Here is a 22782-nt window from a genome sequence, read left to right as displayed (position 1 = left end):
AGACATATATTCATTTTCATATGATAATTTCTTTTCTTTTTGGGCCTCTCTCTTACGATATTTCTGTGTATCTTATTCCATGCTGTATTACAGTGAATTATACATTTGTTGAATTTCAAAAGAAATAGCAGAAATTCAAAACTTTTCTATACATAATATATTTATAACCTATTTATATATACACACAGGTTTCAAACATATAGAATGAATTAGAACTAGCCATTTCTCTGTGACTGTGAAAGGATAATCAGTGATTCTACCCATCATTTAGCTGAGTAATATTGAATAATTCATTGAGAGTCAGTTTGTTAAACTGAGATAGTTACCATACCTACCCGAAACCATCCTGGTATCCCAAAACTCTCCTCTCTTTTCAAGTGAAAAAGCTCAATGTTTTCTGAGTTTTTTTTTTTTTTTTTACCTTAACTCTCACTGGACTCACATCATTGATTTTTATCTTCAGCATATTTGGAAGGAGTATGATTTAATATTTATGAACTAATTTATTTCTATTACAACAATTATTTAAAATGAAACAGTAAATAGTAAATATACTTGAGTTGTGCATTTCATTGTATGAAAATTTTATCCCCCAAAGTATATAAAAGAAGTAAGCACAAAGGGTCAAAATAATTGTATTTTTGCATTTTGATGTATTTGGGGGCTGCACTTCTGATCTCTGTAATGCATCGAGAAATAAGATGGATTGACAGAAAAATGAAAGAATAGGTATGTGATCTATCTATGCAATTCAAAGATAAATGGTGGAGTCTCTGAAATGTATAGGTAATTTATTGGTGTGCACCACACATTTTTTTCAACTTTTTTGTTTGTTTAAAATGTTTATAATCAAAAAGTTGATGAAAAAAAAAAAAAGAAAAAAGGAACCGTAAGTTTTTTCTTTAACTTCTCTGATAAAAAAAATATATTGCAGGTATGGCTTTTAAATGTGGGATCATCCCTGTAATGGTGTTTCTCTGTCTCTCTCTTTCTCTTTCTCTGTCTCTCTCCCTCCCTAAAGCTCCATTCTGACTTAGATAAGGGAGAGGGCACTGTGAAATATACCCTCTCGGGAGATGGCGCTGGCACTGTTTTTACCATTGACGAAACTACAGGGGACATTCATGCAATACGGAGCCTGGACAGAGAAGAAAAACCTTTCTATACACTCCGAGCTCAGGCTGTGGACATAGAAACTAGGAAGCCCCTCGAGCCTGAATCAGAATTCATCATCAAAGTGCAGGATATTAATGATAATGAGCCCAAGTTTTTGGATGGACCTTACATTGCCAGTGTCCCAGAAATGTCTCCTGTGGGTGAGTAGGCAAATCAAAATTCTGTCAATTGCTACGAGGTCTTTGCAACATTTATTTTCTGCAGGTTGACGTAAACATCATATTTATAACCCAGAAGATTATTCTTCCACTGTAGAGGATCCAGTTATTTTCATTTACTTTTCCAAGTTTTTCTTTTTTCTACTTAATATTTTTTTCCTTCCTGCTCCATTCTAAATGTATAAATAGATACATAAACAGCTAAGATATATAACATCCTTCACTATTTTACAATCTTTGCATTTCCCAGAGCTCATGGAATACCTTTGGACTTGAAGTACATAACTCACTTTGTACTGAAATTGATTGTCGTTACAAATTCTGACGCCTACACAGTGCTGGAGGTAACTACCACACACACACCAAATACCAGGTAGTAAGTCTTGGCTCCAAATACATTATCTAAAGCATTGCATTTGAATCTGGAAATAGTTCTGTAAGGGTTGTGCTGCATCCTTTGTAGCTATCCACAGAGGTTCCGAAAAAAAAGCTATTGTACCCTTTGCATCTGTAAGTAATTCATAGTAGGTATTCCATCAAACTAAGAAGCAAATATCATTATAAAGTCTTTACTAGAATAAATTTACAATTAGTCTACAGTATTAACATCATTCTTCATAATTTAAATATAATATAAATTCACATTTCAATAGCCACCTACATTTACAAATCCTATAATAAGTATTTTAAAGTCAATGAGTTAAGAATTCCAGCTTTAATGACAATTTTAAATTATAACTTTTATTCCTTAATCACCACTGCCAATCCCTCAATTGATTTTATGGTAACTTCTGGTTTCTAGCACATTGGTAAGATAAAGCTACTCATCACTTCAAGATTTCAACTTGTAATTCTCACATGTGAGCCACTGTTAACATTTCCTAAGTCTGACATTTCTCAGAGGGCTTCTGCTGCCCCCACAATCATCCCAGGCATGCAAAGAAGATTGCACAGACTACCCCGAGGGCAGAAGCAGGTTCGTGGCTGCAGGAGTGTCACAGGGATTTACCATAAATGCACTTGAAATTGTGTCTGTGACCTTATCAGGCATTCAAAGACCATATTCTCTCCTTGACCTAAGAAATCAGCTCAGAGGAGTTCACTTCTATTTAAAATTCTTGTGTGCATACTCAGGGCTGCAAATCTTTTATTCAGTTTCTGCTACTTTTTTTTTTTTTTTTTTGAGCTGCCTCTTTTAAGTGGTGCTATGATTGCTAGAGATTTAGAAGTACAATTGGGAAGATGTCTTATTAGAAGGTAGTCCCTTGAAAATGGGGAAGAACTGTTTTTAAAATTGTGCCTTGATTTTACAAGGGGAAAAAAATGAAGGTAGTATTTTAAGGAAAAGTATGACTTTTAAGAAGACAATGCAATTCTGTACATAAATGCTTTAAACCAGTACTTACTTCATGTAAATTGGAAATATTTACATAAATTTATGACCCTTAGTTACTCTTTATTACTGACACAGCATCCTTAAAGCAAATACACACATCCCTCTACAGCATTAGAAAATTCTATCTTATTAGATAACAATTAGGTCTTTTGTTGTGCCAATTAGGATAAAGGATAAGGCTTCAGGGCTGAGCCTTTGTATAAGGAGTTTGCAGCTAGTGCCTGAAGAGAGAAACAAATCTGGAAAATCAGGCGAAAGGTAGGTGAGTGAGAGAACAAAGAGGTCCCACCTTTCACGTGGTACTGGGCTGAGACATAATTTGCTGTGGGGCTGTGAGTTATCAAAAAGATCTATGGAAGAATAGGTTCTTTAAAATGTTTTGTCATGCACCATTACTGAAATTCCTCATTGATTATTCAAGAGACCTCAGTAAATACTGAAACTGATTTTCAATGTACCATCCCGTTTTAATTTTTTTTTCCAATAACAGAATATTTCTTTTAAACATGAAACCATATCATATGCCAGGAGTTCACCCAGGTATTTTTTGGAACACATTTACATAATACGCCCTTCTCAAATAAATACTAAGAGGTTTAAACACGACTTAACAAGTTCAATATTAGAAATTAAATATCTATTGTACACTACTTTTGCCATTCTCCAGAATCCTGCCTATACACATACTACCAAAAAACATCCATTAACAGGGGACCCAGTTAGATTTATGGTGTTTGTTGTTTCTGCCTTTACCTGACCAACTTAGGGCTCACGAAACGTGCTCAGCCGCCAGGCATCCCATCCATGTTCCTGGAGCACTTGGACTCCATTTCCAAGCACACTCTTTTCACCATATGGACACGGTGTACTGCTCTAAGTCACTTTGTCCAATGCCTATTCTTCTCTTTTCTTTCTCCACATCCCACATAATCCATTCCTGCCTCTATATCATTTTCCTTGGAGTACTAAAATAATTTTTTGTCGAGACCAGATAGAACTCACCATGGTGTATTGGACAGTGTCGATATTGTTTCAGCAAATCCCACTGTCGATTTTATATACCTAAGTTTGAGATATTCTCTAGGAAATAACTGTCCTTTCCCAATAAGTGAGAATCTGACTATTTCATTTTTAATGAAAGAGTCAACCAATTTAAAAATGTATATAGTAAAATAGCTTACTTTGTAACACAAAAGATCAAGAAATAGCCTATTAGGCAAATGTCAATTTAGCAATAATGGATTGTACATCTGAAACTATGATGAACAATTAAACCTGGAATAAAAATTAACTAACATGGAAAATTATAAAGAACATAACTCTTCAAAGAAGGGAAGATGGTGAGCAGGGTGGGTAGAGATCTCAGAGGAAAATCAATATTTAAGACTTACAAGACTGTGGAATATATTCAGTTCCTGAAAGCTGAAGACAATTCTAGTGAATCTGAATTGTTTGAGAGAAAGGTCACTTTGTTACTAACTTGTGCTACAGCCAATCTGCCATGGAAGTAATGTTCACAGATAAAGTGCTTTGACTCTGACCTAAGGAAATTACTTAATGATCCAGATATTCCCCAACTCAAAGTTTCTCCTTGGAGACAAATTTGGACGTTATGAATGTGGTCTTTATTCCTTAAGATCACTGGAGTAACAATGAATTACAGTAATGTGCACTCTTTAATATCTGATGATTATGCATCAGTAAGGCATTCAGTTTAAGTTACTCTTTCTAGCGTGCTGACAGGTTTAACATCTTTAAATCCGCATGCATACTTGTCTTATCTTTCTCTGTTTGAGCTAAGCCATTTTGAGGCCCTGATTGGGTTATTCGTAACCAAGTCCCTATAACACATTTTATGGGTGTTAATTGTGAGTCGTAATTTTTGTAGTAAGACCTAGCATTTCTTGAGCAATAGTTAGGGGCGAGGTGACCTCATAGAGACTGCATCCCCTGTTTTATTTAACCATTACAATAACTCCATGCAGGATTGTTTACAATTTGATCTTTCTATGAAAACTTAACTCCTGTGTATCAGAAAGTAGGCATGACCCTCAGGCTCTTTAGAACAGAGTTAATTGCAATCGGCTATGCATTTTTTCAGGCTTAGGGGCTTCTACAATTTCTTTAGGAGCTTTAGATTTAGTTTTTAATCTCAGATGATCTGGTTAAGACTTTGGAGTGCCTATTACTTTATCGTATTATATTATAATTTGAGGATTGGGGTCCTTGCTTAAAAGAAAATCTGAGGAATTCTGACTATACCTAACATTAATTTATGACACCATTATTATTTTTTAAACATATATAAATCTCCACGTTTCCTTGCTTTCACAGAAGTGTCATAAAAAGACAAACCCAGGAATGATAAAGCAAATATCTTAATCATACAGGCCAGCCATAGCCCCATAGAGCAGCTCAAATAGTGTTAAGTTGAACAAACTATCAGTGGCTTCTATCTGTGTCCCATAAGCATAGTCTTTGTCTGGAGGCTGGAGAAAGAATGTTGGCTGTTTTCTACAAATAAAGACATTTTCCCTGTACAACCAAAATATGATTATTAAAATCACGAACTCAACATTGATGCCTATTACAATCTAATCCTTCGACCCTATTCAAGCTTCAATCATCTCCATAGTGCCTTATGTAACAAAATGTTCCAGGTCAAAATCGCATACCACATTTACATGCCAGGTCTCTTTAGTTTCCTTCAGTCTGGAACAGTTCCTTACCTTTTCTTGACTTCGATGACTCTAACAGGTTTGAAGATTTCTGGCCAGTTATTTTTCAAAATGTCCCTCATATTGGGTCTGTCTGATGTTTCATCATGTGAAAACTGAGTATGTGCATCTTTGTTAGGTGTATCTCAAAGGCGTTGCTGTATTCTTGTTGCATTCTATCAGGCAGAACATGGTTTTAATTTGCCTGTTACTAATAATGTTCATTTCTATTAGTTGATGAAGCTTGTGCATTAGTTATCTGTTACTTCATAATACATTAACTAAAAACATAGCAATGTAAAATAACAAGCACTTATTATCTCACAGAAGCATGGATATCCAGGAGCAGCTTAGCTGGGTACCTCTGACTCAAGGTCTCTCAAGAGGTTGCATCCAAACTGTTGGCTGGGGCTATGGTTTGATCTAAAGGCTTAATTGAGGGGAGGTAGGAATTGCTTCTGTGATTATCCATGTAGTTGTTGGCAGGCCTCAGTCCCTTACTACATGAACCTCTCTGTAGGGATACCTCACAATATGGCAGCTGTCTGGCCCCAGGGTGAGTTGGAAAGAGAGAACATCTCTGTTCAAAGCCACTGTCTATTATAACCTAGTCTTGAAAGTGATATCCCATCCTTTCTGCCATCTTATGATTGTTAGAAGTAAGTCCAGTCCACATTCAGAGAATGGAATTACACAAAAGCATGTATACAAGAAGTTGAAAACATTGAGGGCCCTCTCATAGTCTGCCTACCATGTTCACCCTCAGGCCCCCCAAAATTCATGTTAGTATGTCATACAATATATACCCAGACCCTTTCTAGGACCAGGAAAATCTTTTCCCTTTATTGAATAAGTTCAATGTCCAGAAACTCATCATAAATCAAGTCCAAGTCAAATGAGTTTCCTTGGATTTATTTCCTCCTGATCAGCAGACCTACGACGATAAAGGGACCAGTTACTTACTCCACATACACCCAGCATACAATGGTGAGATAGGCACGGATAGCATGTGTAGACATTTCTGTTAAAAAAGCAGTAAAATGCATGGAATAAAGCTCTTACTGGTTCATGATGTTTTTGAAATCTAGAAGGTAAGTGCTGAAAGCTCTTTGATTAGATTCCAAAGCCCGGGAATATTTGTTCATGTATCTCAGTTTGACTGTTTGGGCTCTTGGTTCTACCATCTGAGTTATCCTTCCTTTTTCATGACATGTAGCCTGTACTTGAAACTTAGCAGCTCTTGTTGGCTTCCTAATAATAGAATCCAATGGGTCCAAAGGCCTCTCCTCACTGTACCATTTCTGACTCTCCTTCTTCAGTCTATGCTTGTGATGTTTCTACATGTAGAACTCATTTTAAGAACATTGTGGTTCGTATGGCTATCCCATTAGTCTTCATGGAGTTCACTGAACTAGACAAAAAATCTCTTCAAGATAAATTCTTCTCTACCTTGGCCCTACTGAGATGTCTGAATGACAAAGCCCTTACATGAATTAGAATCCTTATAGTTTAATGGCAGGAATCTTTAAGATGTACATTCAGTTAATCTCTTAAGAGGGAATTTTGTCTGACTATACAGTAAACCAATGAACCATCCTTGATCTTACTAAGATCCTAAAAAGAGATTTATTTTTTAGACACTCCCATGGTTTTGTCTTTTGACCGTGCTTTCTATGTCCTAGATTTAATCTTTGCTTAGAAGCCATTTCTTAATTTTAGCATTATTTGCTATCTGGAAAGACCAGGAATCTTTACAAGCAGCAAGACGTGGATCCCTTTTGTTTACAAGTCACCAGGTCTATTTTCCACTGTCAAAAAAAAAAAAAAAAAAACCAATAGGCAACAGTTTTGCTGTATTTCTGTCACTGCATAACAATGATCTCTCTTCCTCTAGTTCTCAATAAGATGTTCTTACTTTCCTTCAAGCCCCCACCTAGAGCACCTTCCAAGTTCAACACTGAATAAACAGTGGGTTCAAGGTACTTTATACTGACATTCTCCTCAAAGCCTGCTGCCTGACTGCAAAACCACTCCCACATTTTAAGTATTTATTATGGCAGCACCTCGCTAACAGGTATGAAATTGTTGTTATCTATTGCTATGTAATAAATTACTCCACAATTTAGAGGTTCAAAACTACAAAAATATATTATCTCTTGGTTTGCTTGGGACATGAATTTGGGTTCAGCTTTGCTGTGTGTATCTGCTTCAAAGTCTTTCCTAGATTTATATTTAAGCTGGCAATCAGAAATACGGTCTCATCTGAAGATTCACCCATAGGGGAATACCACTCCTGTGGTTGTTACCTTGGAACTGATATCCTATCACGCCGGCCATATTATACCTATTGGTGAGGATCAATTTGATAAGCTTATCTACACTCCAGTAAAAGGGGTTAGACAAAGTTGTGAATACTGAAGGCAGGCATAACTGAGGGCCATCTTAAACACTGTCCACATTAGATGATGATTCCACTGTAAAGTTACTCTTTCTCTTTTCTATAATTATTATATTTTTTGTCAAGAGGTATTTTAACCCTGGAGAAATAACCTAGTCCTCATGACACTTTCAAATTATTTATCTATTAATTTATATCTGTATAGTCTCAAGCTTTCTTATTCTATTAAATTTATTCTGATCTATTGGTATCATTATTTTCACATTGAAATCATTTTAGATTTGGCCAATGAAAGCTTCTTTAAGCTGACTTTATGTCCTTTTAACATTCCCCTTCATTACTTGAATTCTCTCTTACTTTCTGGCTCAAAAATATGTTTTGGACTTGTCTTGCATGTTGGCTGCCTCAGCCTAGAAGAAAGCTATTTCTCCAAAGAGCTTTCTTTCCACCTTTATGGAGAATAATATTTAGAAGCCAAAATCTAGTGTGCTCTTTGTTATCAGAGAATCACTGCTCCCAGCCCCTCTCAGTGGGCACAGCCAAAGAATATATCTATGTACATGGACCTCCGTGATATTTATTTCTGTATCCTTCTACATATCTTGAAAGCCATGATTTTGCACTAATACATCCAACTCTAATTTAACACCACCATTTAGTCCAGATTTATTTTATTTTATTTTTTAAAATCCTTTTATGATTTATAACTCTTTTTGCCAAGAATGAGAAATCTGGCTTTTGTCCTTAATACACTTTCTTATTTGATCACGTCCAATCTTTCATGGCCATTACCCCTCCAGACCCATTGCAGTTGCTCTGGTGACTCCATTCCAACTTTGAAAATCTGAACTGGCTTTTGCCAATATCTTCTCTCCTCCACTGTGAGGATGGAGGTTTTGCTCACCTCATGAGCGTCTGAATCCCCACGCAGGGCTGCATTTCCCACACATAGATGCCTTTCTCATGCTAACCGATCTCTGGTACCCCTTGCCAGACCTTCTGTGTGGACACCTTCCTCACTCTGCTCTGGCTCCAGCACCTTGATCTGGTCCACTGCAGCTCCTCCCCAACTTCTCCAATGTTATATCTCTGCCTGCACAAAAGTCTACCTTTTCCCACCCCATCTAGGCTTTAGGACTAAGTTATTCTAGAAGATAAGCAAAGAGCAAGTAGATATCTTTGATTCTTAAAGGGACGTAGGGTGTTTATAAAAGTGCTCACCTCTAAGCTATATTTTCCACATGCATTAACAATGTTGAAATCAGGGATCCTTCATGCCTTTTGAATTTCCTTCTTAATTTGTTGAGCTGAGTCCAAATTTTTATATGAGGGACTATTTTGATATGACCTAGGAATTAGATAAAGCCAGAATCCAAAATCAAAATACTAGTTTTTTACCCTTTTTTTTTCCATGTTGGAACATATCTCTTCTATTCTTACAGTCAATGAAAAAAAATTTCTACAGACATAGAGGACAGAACTCTGTTGTCACAAGTTCTAGTCATGCAGCATGTGGGCCTTGAACTTGTTAAGAGTCCAAATCCTGCTCTACGATGTTCTAGTAAGTGTTTGTAAGTGTTTGCATAGATAATTTGACTTCATTGCGCTTTGGCTTCCTTACCTACAAATGAGGAGTAAAAATATCTTATTCCCGGCAGGGAGGGTATAGCTCAGTGGTAGAATTTGTGCTTAGCAAGCCCAAGGTTCTGGGTTCAATCCCCAAGACCACCATTAAAATAAGAAATTAAACCTAATTACCTCCCTGCCCAAAGCAAACAATAACAACAACAACAAAACAAAAGCACAAAACAACAAAAAACAAACAAAATTTAAAAATGAATTTTAAAAATTAAATAAATTGAAAAAGGACTTCAAAAATAAAAAAGAAAGATCTCAAATAAATAACCTGACTTTAAAACAAATAAACAAACAAACAAAAGCCTTATTCCCAGAGGTATATTGCAAGTAGTAAAGGAGAAATGTATGTCTAGCATTTGCCACAATGCTTGGAAAAAATGCAATCAATAAATGGGGAAGGATCCTGTTAATGGTTTGATGATCCTTCTCAGAAAACTTGCAGGAGAATGCCTACCCTGTAGGGGTCCCATCTAATTATCTTTCTCTTTTCCGTATAGTCCCTCCCTGGGACACATGAGCTCAATATTTACTATTGTATTTTGTTCAAACTATATCAAGTCTATATAAAAACCTAATAAACTTTTCATCCCAATTTACATTTGCTTTGGTGTAGAATACTCTTTATCTTAACGTGTAGAGACAAGCTGTTGATTAGTAAGAAACACCAATTATCAGATTAAACTTTTGCTTTGCAATCTGCTGAGTGGCTTTAACACATTTGATGACATTGAGCGAGGCCTGGGGATCCCTCTGGTGTCAGCAGCGAAGTGTCCACAGCACACAGCATGGCAGCACGATTCTCAGGGTTGTCGGATGTTATGGCTGTGTGTTCCGGGAGCATTTTATGCCTCTGTTTGGTTCCTATGTTTTTATTAGTGGTGCCATTGCAAAGGTAATGCTATTGACAGGTTCTGTGTGGCCTTGAGAGAAGTGTATGAATTGTTTTAGTAGCAGCTCAGTGTGTCCCTAAACATAAACCATCCTGCACTGATAGTCGCTTTAGTAGCCACTGATCAGCAATAAATGTTAAAAATTAACAAGAAGTTCCTTTTTTTTTTCCCCTCTAACCACCAAATGACTCTAAGCATTAAATATATGTTAGCAGAAGTTGCTTCTTGGCCACTGAGTGGTTGAAAACATTAAACATATTTTCAAAGTATTACTCTTTTCCCAGCTTCCAAGTGGTTGTAAACATTAAATATGTTTTATAAAAACTGCTTTGCCAGCTACTGGCAGGATAGCTATGAACATTATTTTTCTTTAAAGTTGCCTTCCAGCTGTGGCACTGTTTTTCTTTTTCTTTCTTTCTTCTTTATTTTTTTTCCCCCTTATTTGCTCTATTCTATTTCTTTTTTGTACACAAAAGTAGGCACAAGGCTACCTTGGCCTAGTTGTCTTTTGCTTTATAATAAGTGATCATGAGAGTAGTTGCACCTGTAGAAAACCCTGCTGGCAACAAGAGTGCTCTGAGGTTCACCTGCTTGTTCTCCGTATCCCACATAGATGTCAGCCACATTTTGCAAAATAATTTTTGTTTCTGCTTTCCATTGTACAATGGGCTGAGGTATGAAGATGAGTATAAAGTAAGCTTAGTATTAAGGAAAAGAACGTCAAGCAGCCAGACACTGATGGATTATACTCATTGATTGAGGTGAAAATCTTCCATCAAAAGAACAGACTCCAAGACAGGCAAAATGGCAGGACTACTGAGTTAATGAGATCTTTAACCCAAACATGATGAAGGGCTTGAAATCTATGTCTGGAAATAACTCAATGTGACAACAGTATGCAATTCAAAGCAGTAAAGAGCATGTCACTATAAAAGTCTATCCAAGAATTAGCCCGGAAAATCTGTTTATTTTAATCAAATTCACAATAAAATCAGGAGTGGCACTGATTCAACTGAAAAACTGAAACTGCTCTATTATTCCAGCAGAGTAACTCACCAGCAAGCCAAGTAATTACTCAGAGAAGCTCTGATTTGTACAGGATCCAAGTATTTTCCAAATCATACTATTTGATTTCACCAAATGTTTTATTCTATGTGTGTGTTCAACAGATGCAAATATTTATGGGATACCTTTATGTACACGCTTTCAGGAATTGTGGTTAGAATGATGCGAGAAACAGACAAAGCATCTCCCTTCAGAGAGCTTTCATTCCAAAGGTCTAGTGCAGGGGCAGCAGACTACCCTCTGTGGGCTGACTCCAGCACATTCCTGTTTTTGGTGGAATATAGTCACAGGTCACGCTTGTTCATTTATGTGCTCTCTGGGGCCGTTTTCACATGCTAATGGCAGGTGGGCAACAGAGACCGAATGACAGGCAAAGCCTAGAACATACACAATCTAACCCTTTACAGGACAAGTTTGTTGAGCTATACAATAGTGGATTGAGTATCAGAGAGGAGGTTAAGATAAGGTCAACATTTTTAAAGAGCTGTATGAAGAAAGGGAGTGTTTATTATAGAAAAACCCTCCTCAAAAAAAAAAAAAGAAATGACAGGACTAGAGGACAAATGACAAGCAGAAGCAAGCCCCACAGTAACACTGCACATGGCGTGAGATCGTATGCTCTTATTTAATTGGTGCTGAAAGGAAGGTTTTGAATGTATTATAATCACTTAAGTACTGTCTTAAGTACTAAAAATTCATGATAAAGTGTTTTCTATTTTCCTGTAAGAATAATTCTTATCTCAATTATGTAACCGTATTTTTTCATTAAAAAAAATGTAACCTGAGCTAAGATGGTTGAAAGAAGAGAACCCTAGATTTAGTTGAAACATTCTTCTCCTGTATGATTTCTCAATTTGTAAGTTCTTTGCCTCACTGAGATATAAGTGATGAAAGAAAACTTAAAAATTACTGAAACCGAATTTAAAGCAACAGCCAGTATTAACAATTACTACTTAATAAATGTTACAGGAACCTTCCTCAGAAAGTACGGTTGATGAGTTTACCCAGCCTGGCATGATTTTCGCATCTGACCAAGAAACTGAACTTTGAAAAGAAAAAAAAAAAATCAGAGGCTACAATTTTATAAATAATTAACAAAAATGAATATCAAAATATGGTACAATTTGTTTAATTGGCAATGGCAATGGAAGAAAAAGAAACATGTCAATTAAACTGTCACCATATGAATTTTGCTTCTTAGAAAAACATTGTAATGGGGTAATTTCGTGAAATGCTTTGATAGCAAGAAAGTGCCAAAATATGATTAGCTATTGCACAATTCAGATTAGACAAGAAAGCAATCGGTGGCAGCCTGAATATCGAAAGGTCTTGTTTCATGACTTTTTCTTCTCTTTTCCCCTTTACTTAATCAAGTATATGTTGTTTGACAGTGAAATGATTTACTCTGAAAACAGTTACCATGAGACTTTAGTAGAAACTTCACTGTAAGAGAAAACATATCTCCATTTTAAAATCTTTAAAAATATATAATTACCATTTCTGAAAAAAATTGTCATCTTCATAGAAGTAGTATTTTATAATTAATATTAAGTACTTATTTAGCTAAAAGCCTCAATTAGAAACAACTCACTCGTATAATTATGTTCATACTTCTATTGTCAAATATATTCATTTATTATTTAAACTGAATTCTCTTCCATTAATCTCATTTCTGCCCAGCTAGCGAGAACGGATATTCTAGAAATTAACACGTTTGTGTAAATTTTACTACTTATATTTTTTTTTCTTTAGAAAAATAATCTGGTGTATAATTTAACAAAGAATTCCAAACATCAAAAATACAAATGGGATTATAAAGAATTCGTTTTCTAGTAGGTCTTAGCTTTGTACAAAAATTCACTTGAAAACAATGTAGAGAAATTCTATTTTGTGGGGGTTTTTTTGGGTGGAGGTAATTAGGTTTATTTATTCATTAATTAATTATTATTATTTTTTTTAATGGAGATACCAGAGTTGAACCCAGGACCTTGCACATGCTAAGCACAGTGCTCTACCACTGAGCTATACCCTCCCCAATATTTTGTATTTTTTAAACTATGATTTATATGTTACCTGAACAGTAATAGATCTCCATACCTAATTACCAAGAACACTGTCTTCATGTATTAATTCCTAATAGTCAGAAGCATGTCTAGAGCTTCTAAACCAGGGAGAGCTTTTAAAGTTAGTTTTGAGTGTTTTTCCTGTGACAATAAGATTATTATTTTGTAAATAGCAGAAAAAGGAAAAATTTACAAGATCATTTTTGGGTTTGCATATTTATTTCTCATGAAGGCTAGTGGAAAGTATCTTAAAAAGGACTGGAACAACTCACGAGAGCAAAATTTAAATAATGTTTACAGAAGACTGCTAAGAAAGGTTGTGATTCTAGAAAGGCAGCCTATTATAGGGAAAACAAAGTAGACCCTGGAGTAACAAAGATCTGAATTCAAATTTGATGAAGGGTGGGGGAATGTTTATAAAAATGTTTCCTTTTACTAAAGCTTTGATTGTTAGTACTATTTACCACTAAAAAAATGTTATAAGGATCCAAAGAGATACCATTTGTGGAAAAGAAAAAAGAAACCCTAGAAGGGTTTTAATAAATACTAATATTTCTTCCTTCCTTCAGTGGCTTTTTCTCCTGTGGGGTTTTAGACTTGGAGAAGATAAGAGTCTTTAATTACTTTTTTTCTCCTATCTTCATACTTGTAATTGTACCAAGTCAATCACATAAGGAGGACATCTCTACAAACAGCTCCTTCTAAGAATACATATATTTTTAATGAAATATCATTCATCCAAAATATTTAGAGACATAGCACACCAGAAATGAGATGTGATAGGTATACAATACAATAAAATATGTGCAAAAATATGTCCAGTGGATATTAAAAGTAATGTCTTCATGGTTCAAATTCATGCAAATGGATTGAACAAACACATTTATTTCTTCTTTGTTTCAAAGTACCATTCCATTGAAATAACAGAATATAGTAGTTAGAAAATATAACTCTAGGAAGCTGGGAAGTATTCTACTAGCAGACCAAAGAATAAGGAATTTCTGAATGATATAAATCATTTCAGAGGGATCCCTGATTTTGACAAAAATGGAATTGTTGGTGTTAAGCTTGTCTTTTCATCATAAACAATGATAAAACTGGACAACGTATATGAGGCAATAGTTTTTTAATGCATGTGACACATAGTACAAGCTTGTCATCCTCGAGAGAAGGGAGGAGATGAATCAGGCGCCTCATTTAACTGGACTCTTTGATTAGGGGCACTTTTGCTACCATGACACAAGGAATTGGACTCTCAGAATAATATCTAGAGATAGAGATTATAGCTTGGAGCTTCTGAAATGACTGTAATTTGAGAACTGGCAGAAGTGGCTGGAATTTATGTAGAAACATAAGGAGAGACATAGAGAAGCCCTGAAAAACTAAGAGTTTAGGGGGCACTTCCACCAAAGGCTGCTCTATGCACGAGCAGAATCAGCCTCTGTAAGCCTGCTGAAAGCAGGCTCCAGTGATAACGCAGAGCAGGGAGATGCTGAAGTTACGGACCAGCCACAGGGGAGGCACTTCACTGGACATCTCAGACATTAACGTGAGACACCAGGAAGGCTATGCGTTAGGAGTAAGGGCCATTTCCTTCACTAAAGTCTATGTCCTAGGTCTAAACACAAAACGGAAAGAGGCTTTCCTTAATAAAGAGCTAAATCAGGCCTGACAGATCAAAAGTATCTGCCGGTCACTTAACTGTCCTCAAAGAATTATCTTCAGGCCCTTTAGAAGAAGATGACATCCAGGTTTTCTACTATGTATTACTAAAATGTTCCGCATACAATAAAAACAAATACAAATTATACCAAGAAGCAGGAATATTTAAACCATAATCAGGGCAAAAAACAGTCAATAATCCCTGACATCATGATGACTTGAACTTTGAAATTAACAGACACACTTTATACACATGTTTTTGTTTATTGTTTTATTGTGTTCCCTGAGAATATTGTAAGGTTTAGGTTGAAGATATTGTTATAAAGTATTTGAATTTGCTTCTACCTGGTCTGCATAAGCAGGGCCACCTTACCCACGTTCATGTCTTGAGATTAGCTGGGTCGCATAGGCACATAAATCAAGGTCATAGATCCAAGGCAGGACAGGCTTACATCTGGTTCGTCTTACTCTGAGGGTGTACTTTGGTGATATTAACCTTTTGGAAAAGAACTCTTATTACACTTCTTAACATATGTTACACTTCGGCTTTTCCTTCTGTCTCCCTCACCTTGAGACTGTCAAATAAATCTCCATATTTGTAGGGATCAGAAATGTGCTGCTGGAAAGGTGATCTCCTTACCTCTCTGGAGCCCTCTTTTCTCCTGAAATTTGACCTGATAACTAATTAAAATCTTGTAAATTCTCAGTACTTCTAAAAAGGTGTTTAAAAATGTACCATAACTGGTATTTGGGGCCATTTTTCAGTGGAATAGTTCAAATAACTCATCTATGCATTGCTGCAAATTGAAATCTTTGCCTATTTATAGATGCGGTACATTTTCTATGTTGAATCATTTGTCTTTTCTGATGAATTTTATTTTACAGATAATTTTGGAACCTCTGTTTTATGTTAGAGAGATTGGCTTTAGATTAAGACAATACTAGCTTCACTCATTTCCTTCTGAATGACCATATGCGAGTGATTTGACACTAGCAAGAACCTATTTTCCCATTTTCTCATTGTAAACACATAACTGGGCTGTGTATGGTTTAAAGGAATTAATACATAAAAATCTAACATAATACCTGCAAATAATAGGGACTGAATAATTAGCTCTCTCAACTGTCCCATCTGCCACTGAAGTTCTTGGATGGGAATGTCACAAGGGGACACACTATATAAGCACTCAGTAATGTGAATTCCATTGTCACCTTCTGAGAGGCAAGTACTTCTATCAAACAAATCAAACCATGTCACTCACACAACTTTCCTCTGTCTCTCATGAAGTGCTGCTAATTCTCTTGTTTGCATTTAGTAGAGGTTAAACTCTTTGCTCACAATCATAATCAAATAGTTCCTAGAGAATAAAGCTACTGAGATGAGCCAAACAGCAATTCAATTAGTAACTAACTGATCTCTCCTTCTTTCAGATGTATCAGTTTTTCCTCCAGTAGTAAAATCTCTCTTCTTTTACAATAGTAATGCAGACACTTGCTCTGATAGTTATAAACAACACACAGCTTCAGAATTCAGTCTCACTTTTAAATTTTAGCTTGTGGGCATTTTTTTTAAAAAAGATCATGTAATTTACTAATAAAATTACACTAACTTGGTAACTGGGAAGCCATGGACATTTTGCTCCAATGTGGTCAGGTAGAATGAGTTATCAATTAGTTGTCCTCATTCTTGAATAATGATTAAGCGTTAATTTAGATAGAAAGAGCGTGCACACCCACACGCACACACACACACACTACACTGAAGGGATGAAGATGGGAAAATAAAACACGCATGCTCAGCCACACAGAAGAAATATGTAACATCTCATTTTTAACCTCAAAGACAGGATGGGGAGGAGTCCCAATAACCTAACAAAAAAGATCCTAAGTTTTTTTTTATTAACTACCCTGTGTAGTTAAGAGTGGATGTTGTTGCCAATCAATATGCCAGAACTAAAGTTACAGCAAAGAAAATCATTATCATTTCATTGCAAATTTATGAAAAATCATATTTATGTACTCAGTGGTCTTATCCACATATTCTGATTAAATGATATGCTGCCGAAAGGCGGACAGAGGTAAAGCTTATTTCACTTCTTAGAATTTTTTTCCGTCCATGTCAGCCTCGGCAATGGAAGTTATATCATTCCAATGATATTAATTTGTAACTGGTGTCTATTTGCTTAGACAGTTGCTTTTTTTTTTTTTTTTTTCCTTTTCCCCATAGCCCTGGTCTGAGAGATATTATAATGGTGATTTTTTTCAGTTCAACTTGAACAGGAATAAATGAGTCCACTCCCAAATGTTTTCAAACTTTATTTGAGGTGGCGTAGGGTTGGTGTTGGACTTTCCCTGCTGAAGCAGTTGGTCCACTCCTGCTTGTGGACAGGCTCTTCCTCCTCCTCTGTGATGGAGCTTGAGAACTTCTATGTGCATAATTAAGATAGTGCAAGAAAGTACTTTCTTTTGTTATCAAGGATATCTGCTCCAGAGGGACTTTCTTTTAGCACCGAGGAACAGCTGGAATGCTTTTGTTTGTTTTTGTTTTGAATATGAGTATATTTTAATTCAGTTTCATCAGGTAAAGGAGAATTAGAAAGGGAAGTTATGAAGTCGTATCAGAAATAAAGAAGGTGGACAAAGTTTATAAATATTAACACTTTCAAAAAAAATCTGTGTCTATGTTTAAGTCTAATGGCATTTATTTTATCATGTTGAAAACAATGTTTAAATGAAAATATATTTTAAAATACTTAGAAACACAGTTTTAATTTTTAAACTTTTTTTTAACGTATTACTGATTTGGTATCAACATAATCTTGTATGTGTGTTTTCAGTCAGTATTTGCCTGATACATCTTTACCTGTCTTTTTACTTTCAACCTACAGATGTTGTATTTGAAGTTAGTTTCATGTTGTGGACTTAGCTTATTTAGAACATTACATTTAGTTAACTATTGATCTGTTATGACGTGTCCATCATTTTTAATTTGTTTTCAGTTTGTTTACTAAGTACCCTTTCCTCTGTGTCTCTTTATTTGCTTTTCTTTGGGTTATACGAACACTTTAGGATTCCATCTTTATTTTAGGGTTTGGGGCCTTTGTTCAGTTTTCTCAGTTACTCCAGTTAAAACAACGTACATGCATAACTTATCACAGTCTGCTGTTACGGCTGTTTTACCATTTTGAGTAAAGTATTTCTGTACATTATGCCTTATTTCTGTGCAGATCCCATTTTAATCTTCCTACTTTGAAAATATAATTATATTAACTATTTCTTCAACATCCATTGAGCACCTTATTAGAGTGTAGTAATTTTTGCTTCAACTATTAAATGTTAATAAATTCATGAAAAGTATGATACTATTATAGTCACCCTTATTTTTACCCATTTGGATAGTTTGTTTTTTTTTTTTTTAACATTCTAAGCCTCCTTTTTTTCCTTTTTCATTTGGAGTACTTCCACCAGTCATCCTTTAAAGGTAAATTTACCAGAAACAGATACTCTTAGTTTTCCCTCATTTCACAATGTCTTTATTTTTCTTTAATCACTGAAGAGTATCATTGCTGAATATAGAATTCACAGTTCACAGTTTTTTCTTTAAGCACTTTGAAAATCTTATCCACTTTCTTCTGGCTTATATGGTTTCAGATGAGAAATCTACTATCATTTAATTATTATTCTATAAAATGTGTAATTTTTCTCTGTCTGCTTTCCAGATTTTTGTCATTCACTTTCAGAAGTTTAATTATGAAGGGTCTTGGCATGGATTTCTTTGGGTTTAACCTATTCAGGATTTGCTCTGCTTCTTGAATATTTAGCTTTATATTTTCCACCAAATTTGAAAAGTTTTTAGGCATTATTTCCCGAATAATTTTTAGTCCCACGCTCTCTTTCCTCTTCTTCTTGGAATGCTGATGACAGTGAATATTATCTCTTTTATTATCATCCTTTAGGTCTCTGAGATTTTTTTTTTCCTCTCCAGTCAGTTTTATTTGTTGTCCAGACCAAATAAATTGCATTTATATGTCTTTAAGTTCATCGATTCCATCCTCTGTCTTCACTTTCCTATTGCACCCATACAGTGAGTGTGTCATTTCTATTATTGTATTTTTCAGTCCTAAAATTTCCATTTGGTTACTTTTTATAACTTCTAAATCATTGTTAGAATTTTTTTACTTTCATTTTTCAAGAGAATGCATAATTGCTTATTTAAAAATCTGTGCAATGGCTTCTTTAAAATTCTTACCAGATGACCAGTCTCTTGGATGGATTGGCAGGTGCCGGTCCTGCTTAGTGTTGTTGGTATCTGTTGATTCGCTTTCATTCAAGTTGTGGTTTTCCTAGTTCTTGGCATGAAAAGTGATTTTTGTACTGTATCCTGGATATTGTTGATATTATGAGATTCTGGAATTTTCTTTTTTTAACAGATGGTATTCTGTTGATTTGTAAGCAAGACAGGTGGGTGAGCATTCATGTTCAGCTTGCTGTTGGGCCCCGCTAATGGCTCTACCGGAAGTGGGTAACTGTGCCGTTGCAGACTGGTGAGGTGGCAGTTCAGCTCCGCCCTCCACCCATGGACGACTTCCTGATGGAAGTGGGGCACGGACTCACACATCTTTGTTGCCTCCAAGTAGGGATATAAGCTCAGTTTCCTGATTGAGCTCACTGACATCCGAGAGGGGGAAGCGGATGCTGGTTCACACCCTTGTTGCTTCTAAAGAGTAGGGCTGAGGATAGGCTCTGAAAGAAGCTTTGCTAGTCACTGGTGATCCTACTACAAGTTCTTACTTTTATCATACTTATCCTTACAGCTCAAATACTCCATGCCAGCCGATCCCCGTGGAATACATAAGAGATAGCACTGCGTATTTGTTCATGACGTGGACTCTGGGGTAGGGTTTGAATCCCAGTTTCATATTTAAGTATGAATATATTTATACATATGTAAAATCTTCTGATGCACAGCTCTCTGTGTCACCCGTCCGTGTCTCAGTTTTCTCATCTTTAACATGCGAGTGCTGAGAGCTTGTAGTGTGGTTCTGAGACAAAGAAGAACCGAATGCAAGAAAAGTACTTAGAATGATGCCTGGCAAAGTCTAAACATCAGCAATTCAGTTTCTTTCAATATTAGCTTTAGTTGCATGCGGAGGACATAAATCCAGTTCTGCTCAAGACAGTACCATTTTCATTGTTGTCTCAATGTAATTATTAATAGTGCCCTCGTTAACCCACAGAAGTGTCCCAGTTTAGGCAGTAAATTATATAATTCATCTATTTATATATTGTTGATTATGTAACAGTCATTTACTGAGTCCCTCAAAATTCTTGAACTCTATGGCATCTGCATTCTTTATTCTGCTGAACACAGTACGAAACGTTCTATTCAAGGGCTATTTCAAATAGTGAATTAGAGCAGAAATATGCAGTTCAATTTCCCAGGATATGGAGCAGGGAGGTCTTTTGACATGGAAGAAGGAGCACTAAACTGGCAGTTAAGAGAAGTTGCATCAATACGTTTAGAAGACTGTTAGTTTTATTTCTAATCTCAACCACTGATATAATTAAAATGCTCCATGGCTCAATTTTTCTCCTTCTTAAGAAGACAAGGTTGGACTAGATAATCTATAAAGATCCCTCTAAAATTTGACTCTGAAATTATATAGCTATTAATGTAGATACATATATACACACATACAAGGATATGGTTATGGATAAAAAAAGGGATATGGGCCATAGCCTTAAACTTCTCTGTTTAATAACTAACTCATTTTAGGACTGGATTTATGGGCATGACCTGTGCATTTGCACAGAAGGATCCTGAGTCCCTGAATTTGGTTAAATTTTCTGCTGCCACCATTATGAAGTTTTCATTCATTTTGAACAAGGTGTCCCATATTTTAATCTTGCACTGGGCCTTCAAGTTTTGTAGCTGGTCCTGTTCATTTCTCGATGAAAGTCCTCTTTAGAAAACCACCAAATTAATCAAGCAATGATTAAGGAAAAGATTTCTGCAGTTAAATGTCAAATTCTAAGTCATTTTACATAGCAACATTAGCAATCTTGGCTCCCGTTTTCTATTTCTTTGTGTCTGTTCTTTCCGAGTTGAAGAACAGTCCATTCTGGAGTTGCTACACGAGTGAGTGAAATGGCAAAAGGAAGCTCAGTGATGTAATTATAAAGCAACGGCACAGCCCCAGAGGACTCTCTTGTGTCTTGGCATTGGCTAGGGTGTCTTGGTTAAGTCAAAACCTTAATTGATTAAAACTTAGGTTCATATTTTATTTTCTATACACAAATATTAGGGAGAAGTTCCTGACACAAAAAAATTACTGTCTGGAAAAAAATAAAGTCAACTTTGGAATTAAAACATATGTCAGCAATTGGTTACATGAAATTTAAGAATAAAATAAATATTATGCAAATATACCACCTACTTTAAATTTTTATGGTAAGTTTAAAAAAAAACTAACTTTAAATAGAACAAGATATATATTATATATATACATATATATATATATATATATATATATATATATATATATATATATATATATATATCTGTGCCCTGCTCATATATTGCTCACACTAGTCAATGACAACCCGCTCCAGTGGCCTCTGTGGGTTTGACATTGTTTGGGGTTTAAATATTGGGATTTTACATTCCACTACTCTTGTGTTTCCCTTAAGCTAGTGAAGCAAGTCATAAAAAGACCATACTTAATATTCCAAAGAAATGACACTATTAAACAAGTAGAAATTAGAGTTATTTTGCTAGTGTTATGATGCAAAATGTTTTAGAATTTTGAATATATATCTATATATGTATGTGTGTTTATATACATATACACATTATACATGATTATATATTTATATGGATACATATATTCTCAAAATCTCTTTTACTATAAAAATTAAAATATAAGACAAATTAATAGAACACTAGTTGATGTAATTAACAATATAAGAACCTAGGCAGAGAGTCAGAAAACCTGGATCTAGGCCTACTACTTTTCTAACTACATGTGCAACTGCATTAGTCTCTTACAGAGGCTGTAATACATTGCTGCAAACTTAGTGCATTAAAACAACATGAATTTAGTAGCTCCTAGTACTGGAGGTGAAAAGTCCAAAATGGACCTATGGTCCAAAATCAAGAGCTGCACTGCGTCTGGAGGTTCTAGAGGAGAATCCATGTCTTGCCTTTTCTACCTTCTAGAGACCGGCTGCATTCCTTGTTTACAGTCTTTTTCCTCATTTTGGAACCACATCACTTCAGCCTCTCCACCAGGCCACTCATCTCTGTCGCTCTAACTCTCCTTCTTACTTGTGTAAGAACCCCCGTGACTCCAGTGGGTCCGCTCAGATGACCGAGGCTTATGGGCCCGTCTTGGGGTCCTTGGGTAGTTATCCTGCAGCGCCCTTGCTGCCGTGCTCAGCAGCACAGTAGCAGCTCCCAGGCATTAGGATGTGGGCGTTCTGGGAGCCAGTCTTCTGTCTACGACAATAGACACTCTCCACTTTCAGATCTGAAAATACGATACTCTTCCACATAACACTCTTTCCACTGTCTGCCTTGTCACTTAATGTCTCTCTTATTTTGAAGTCAAAGAACACCC

The 22782-nt window shown here is 35.8% G+C and overlaps 1 protein-coding gene across 1 annotated transcript in view; it reads left to right on the top strand.

The window, feature by feature from the left end:
* Positions 1 to 22782, top strand: part of CDH12 (cadherin 12) — a 236830-nt gene that overhangs the window by 65967 nt on the left and 148081 nt on the right. Inside the window, exon 2 of the mRNA XM_010991419.3 lies at positions 1022 to 1316. Within this exon, the coding sequence (XP_010989721.1) occupies positions 1022 to 1316 (295 nt within the window). The remainder of the gene's footprint in view (positions 1 to 1021; positions 1317 to 22782) is intronic.

The sequence above is a fragment of the Camelus dromedarius genome, chromosome 3 (genome assembly GCF_036321535.1).
Source record: "Camelus dromedarius isolate mCamDro1 chromosome 3, mCamDro1.pat, whole genome shotgun sequence".
Lineage (NCBI taxonomy): Eukaryota > Metazoa > Chordata > Mammalia > Artiodactyla > Camelidae > Camelus > Camelus dromedarius.
The sequence above is the reverse complement of the archived record's forward strand: the minus strand, read 5'-3'. Positions and strand labels throughout refer to the sequence as shown.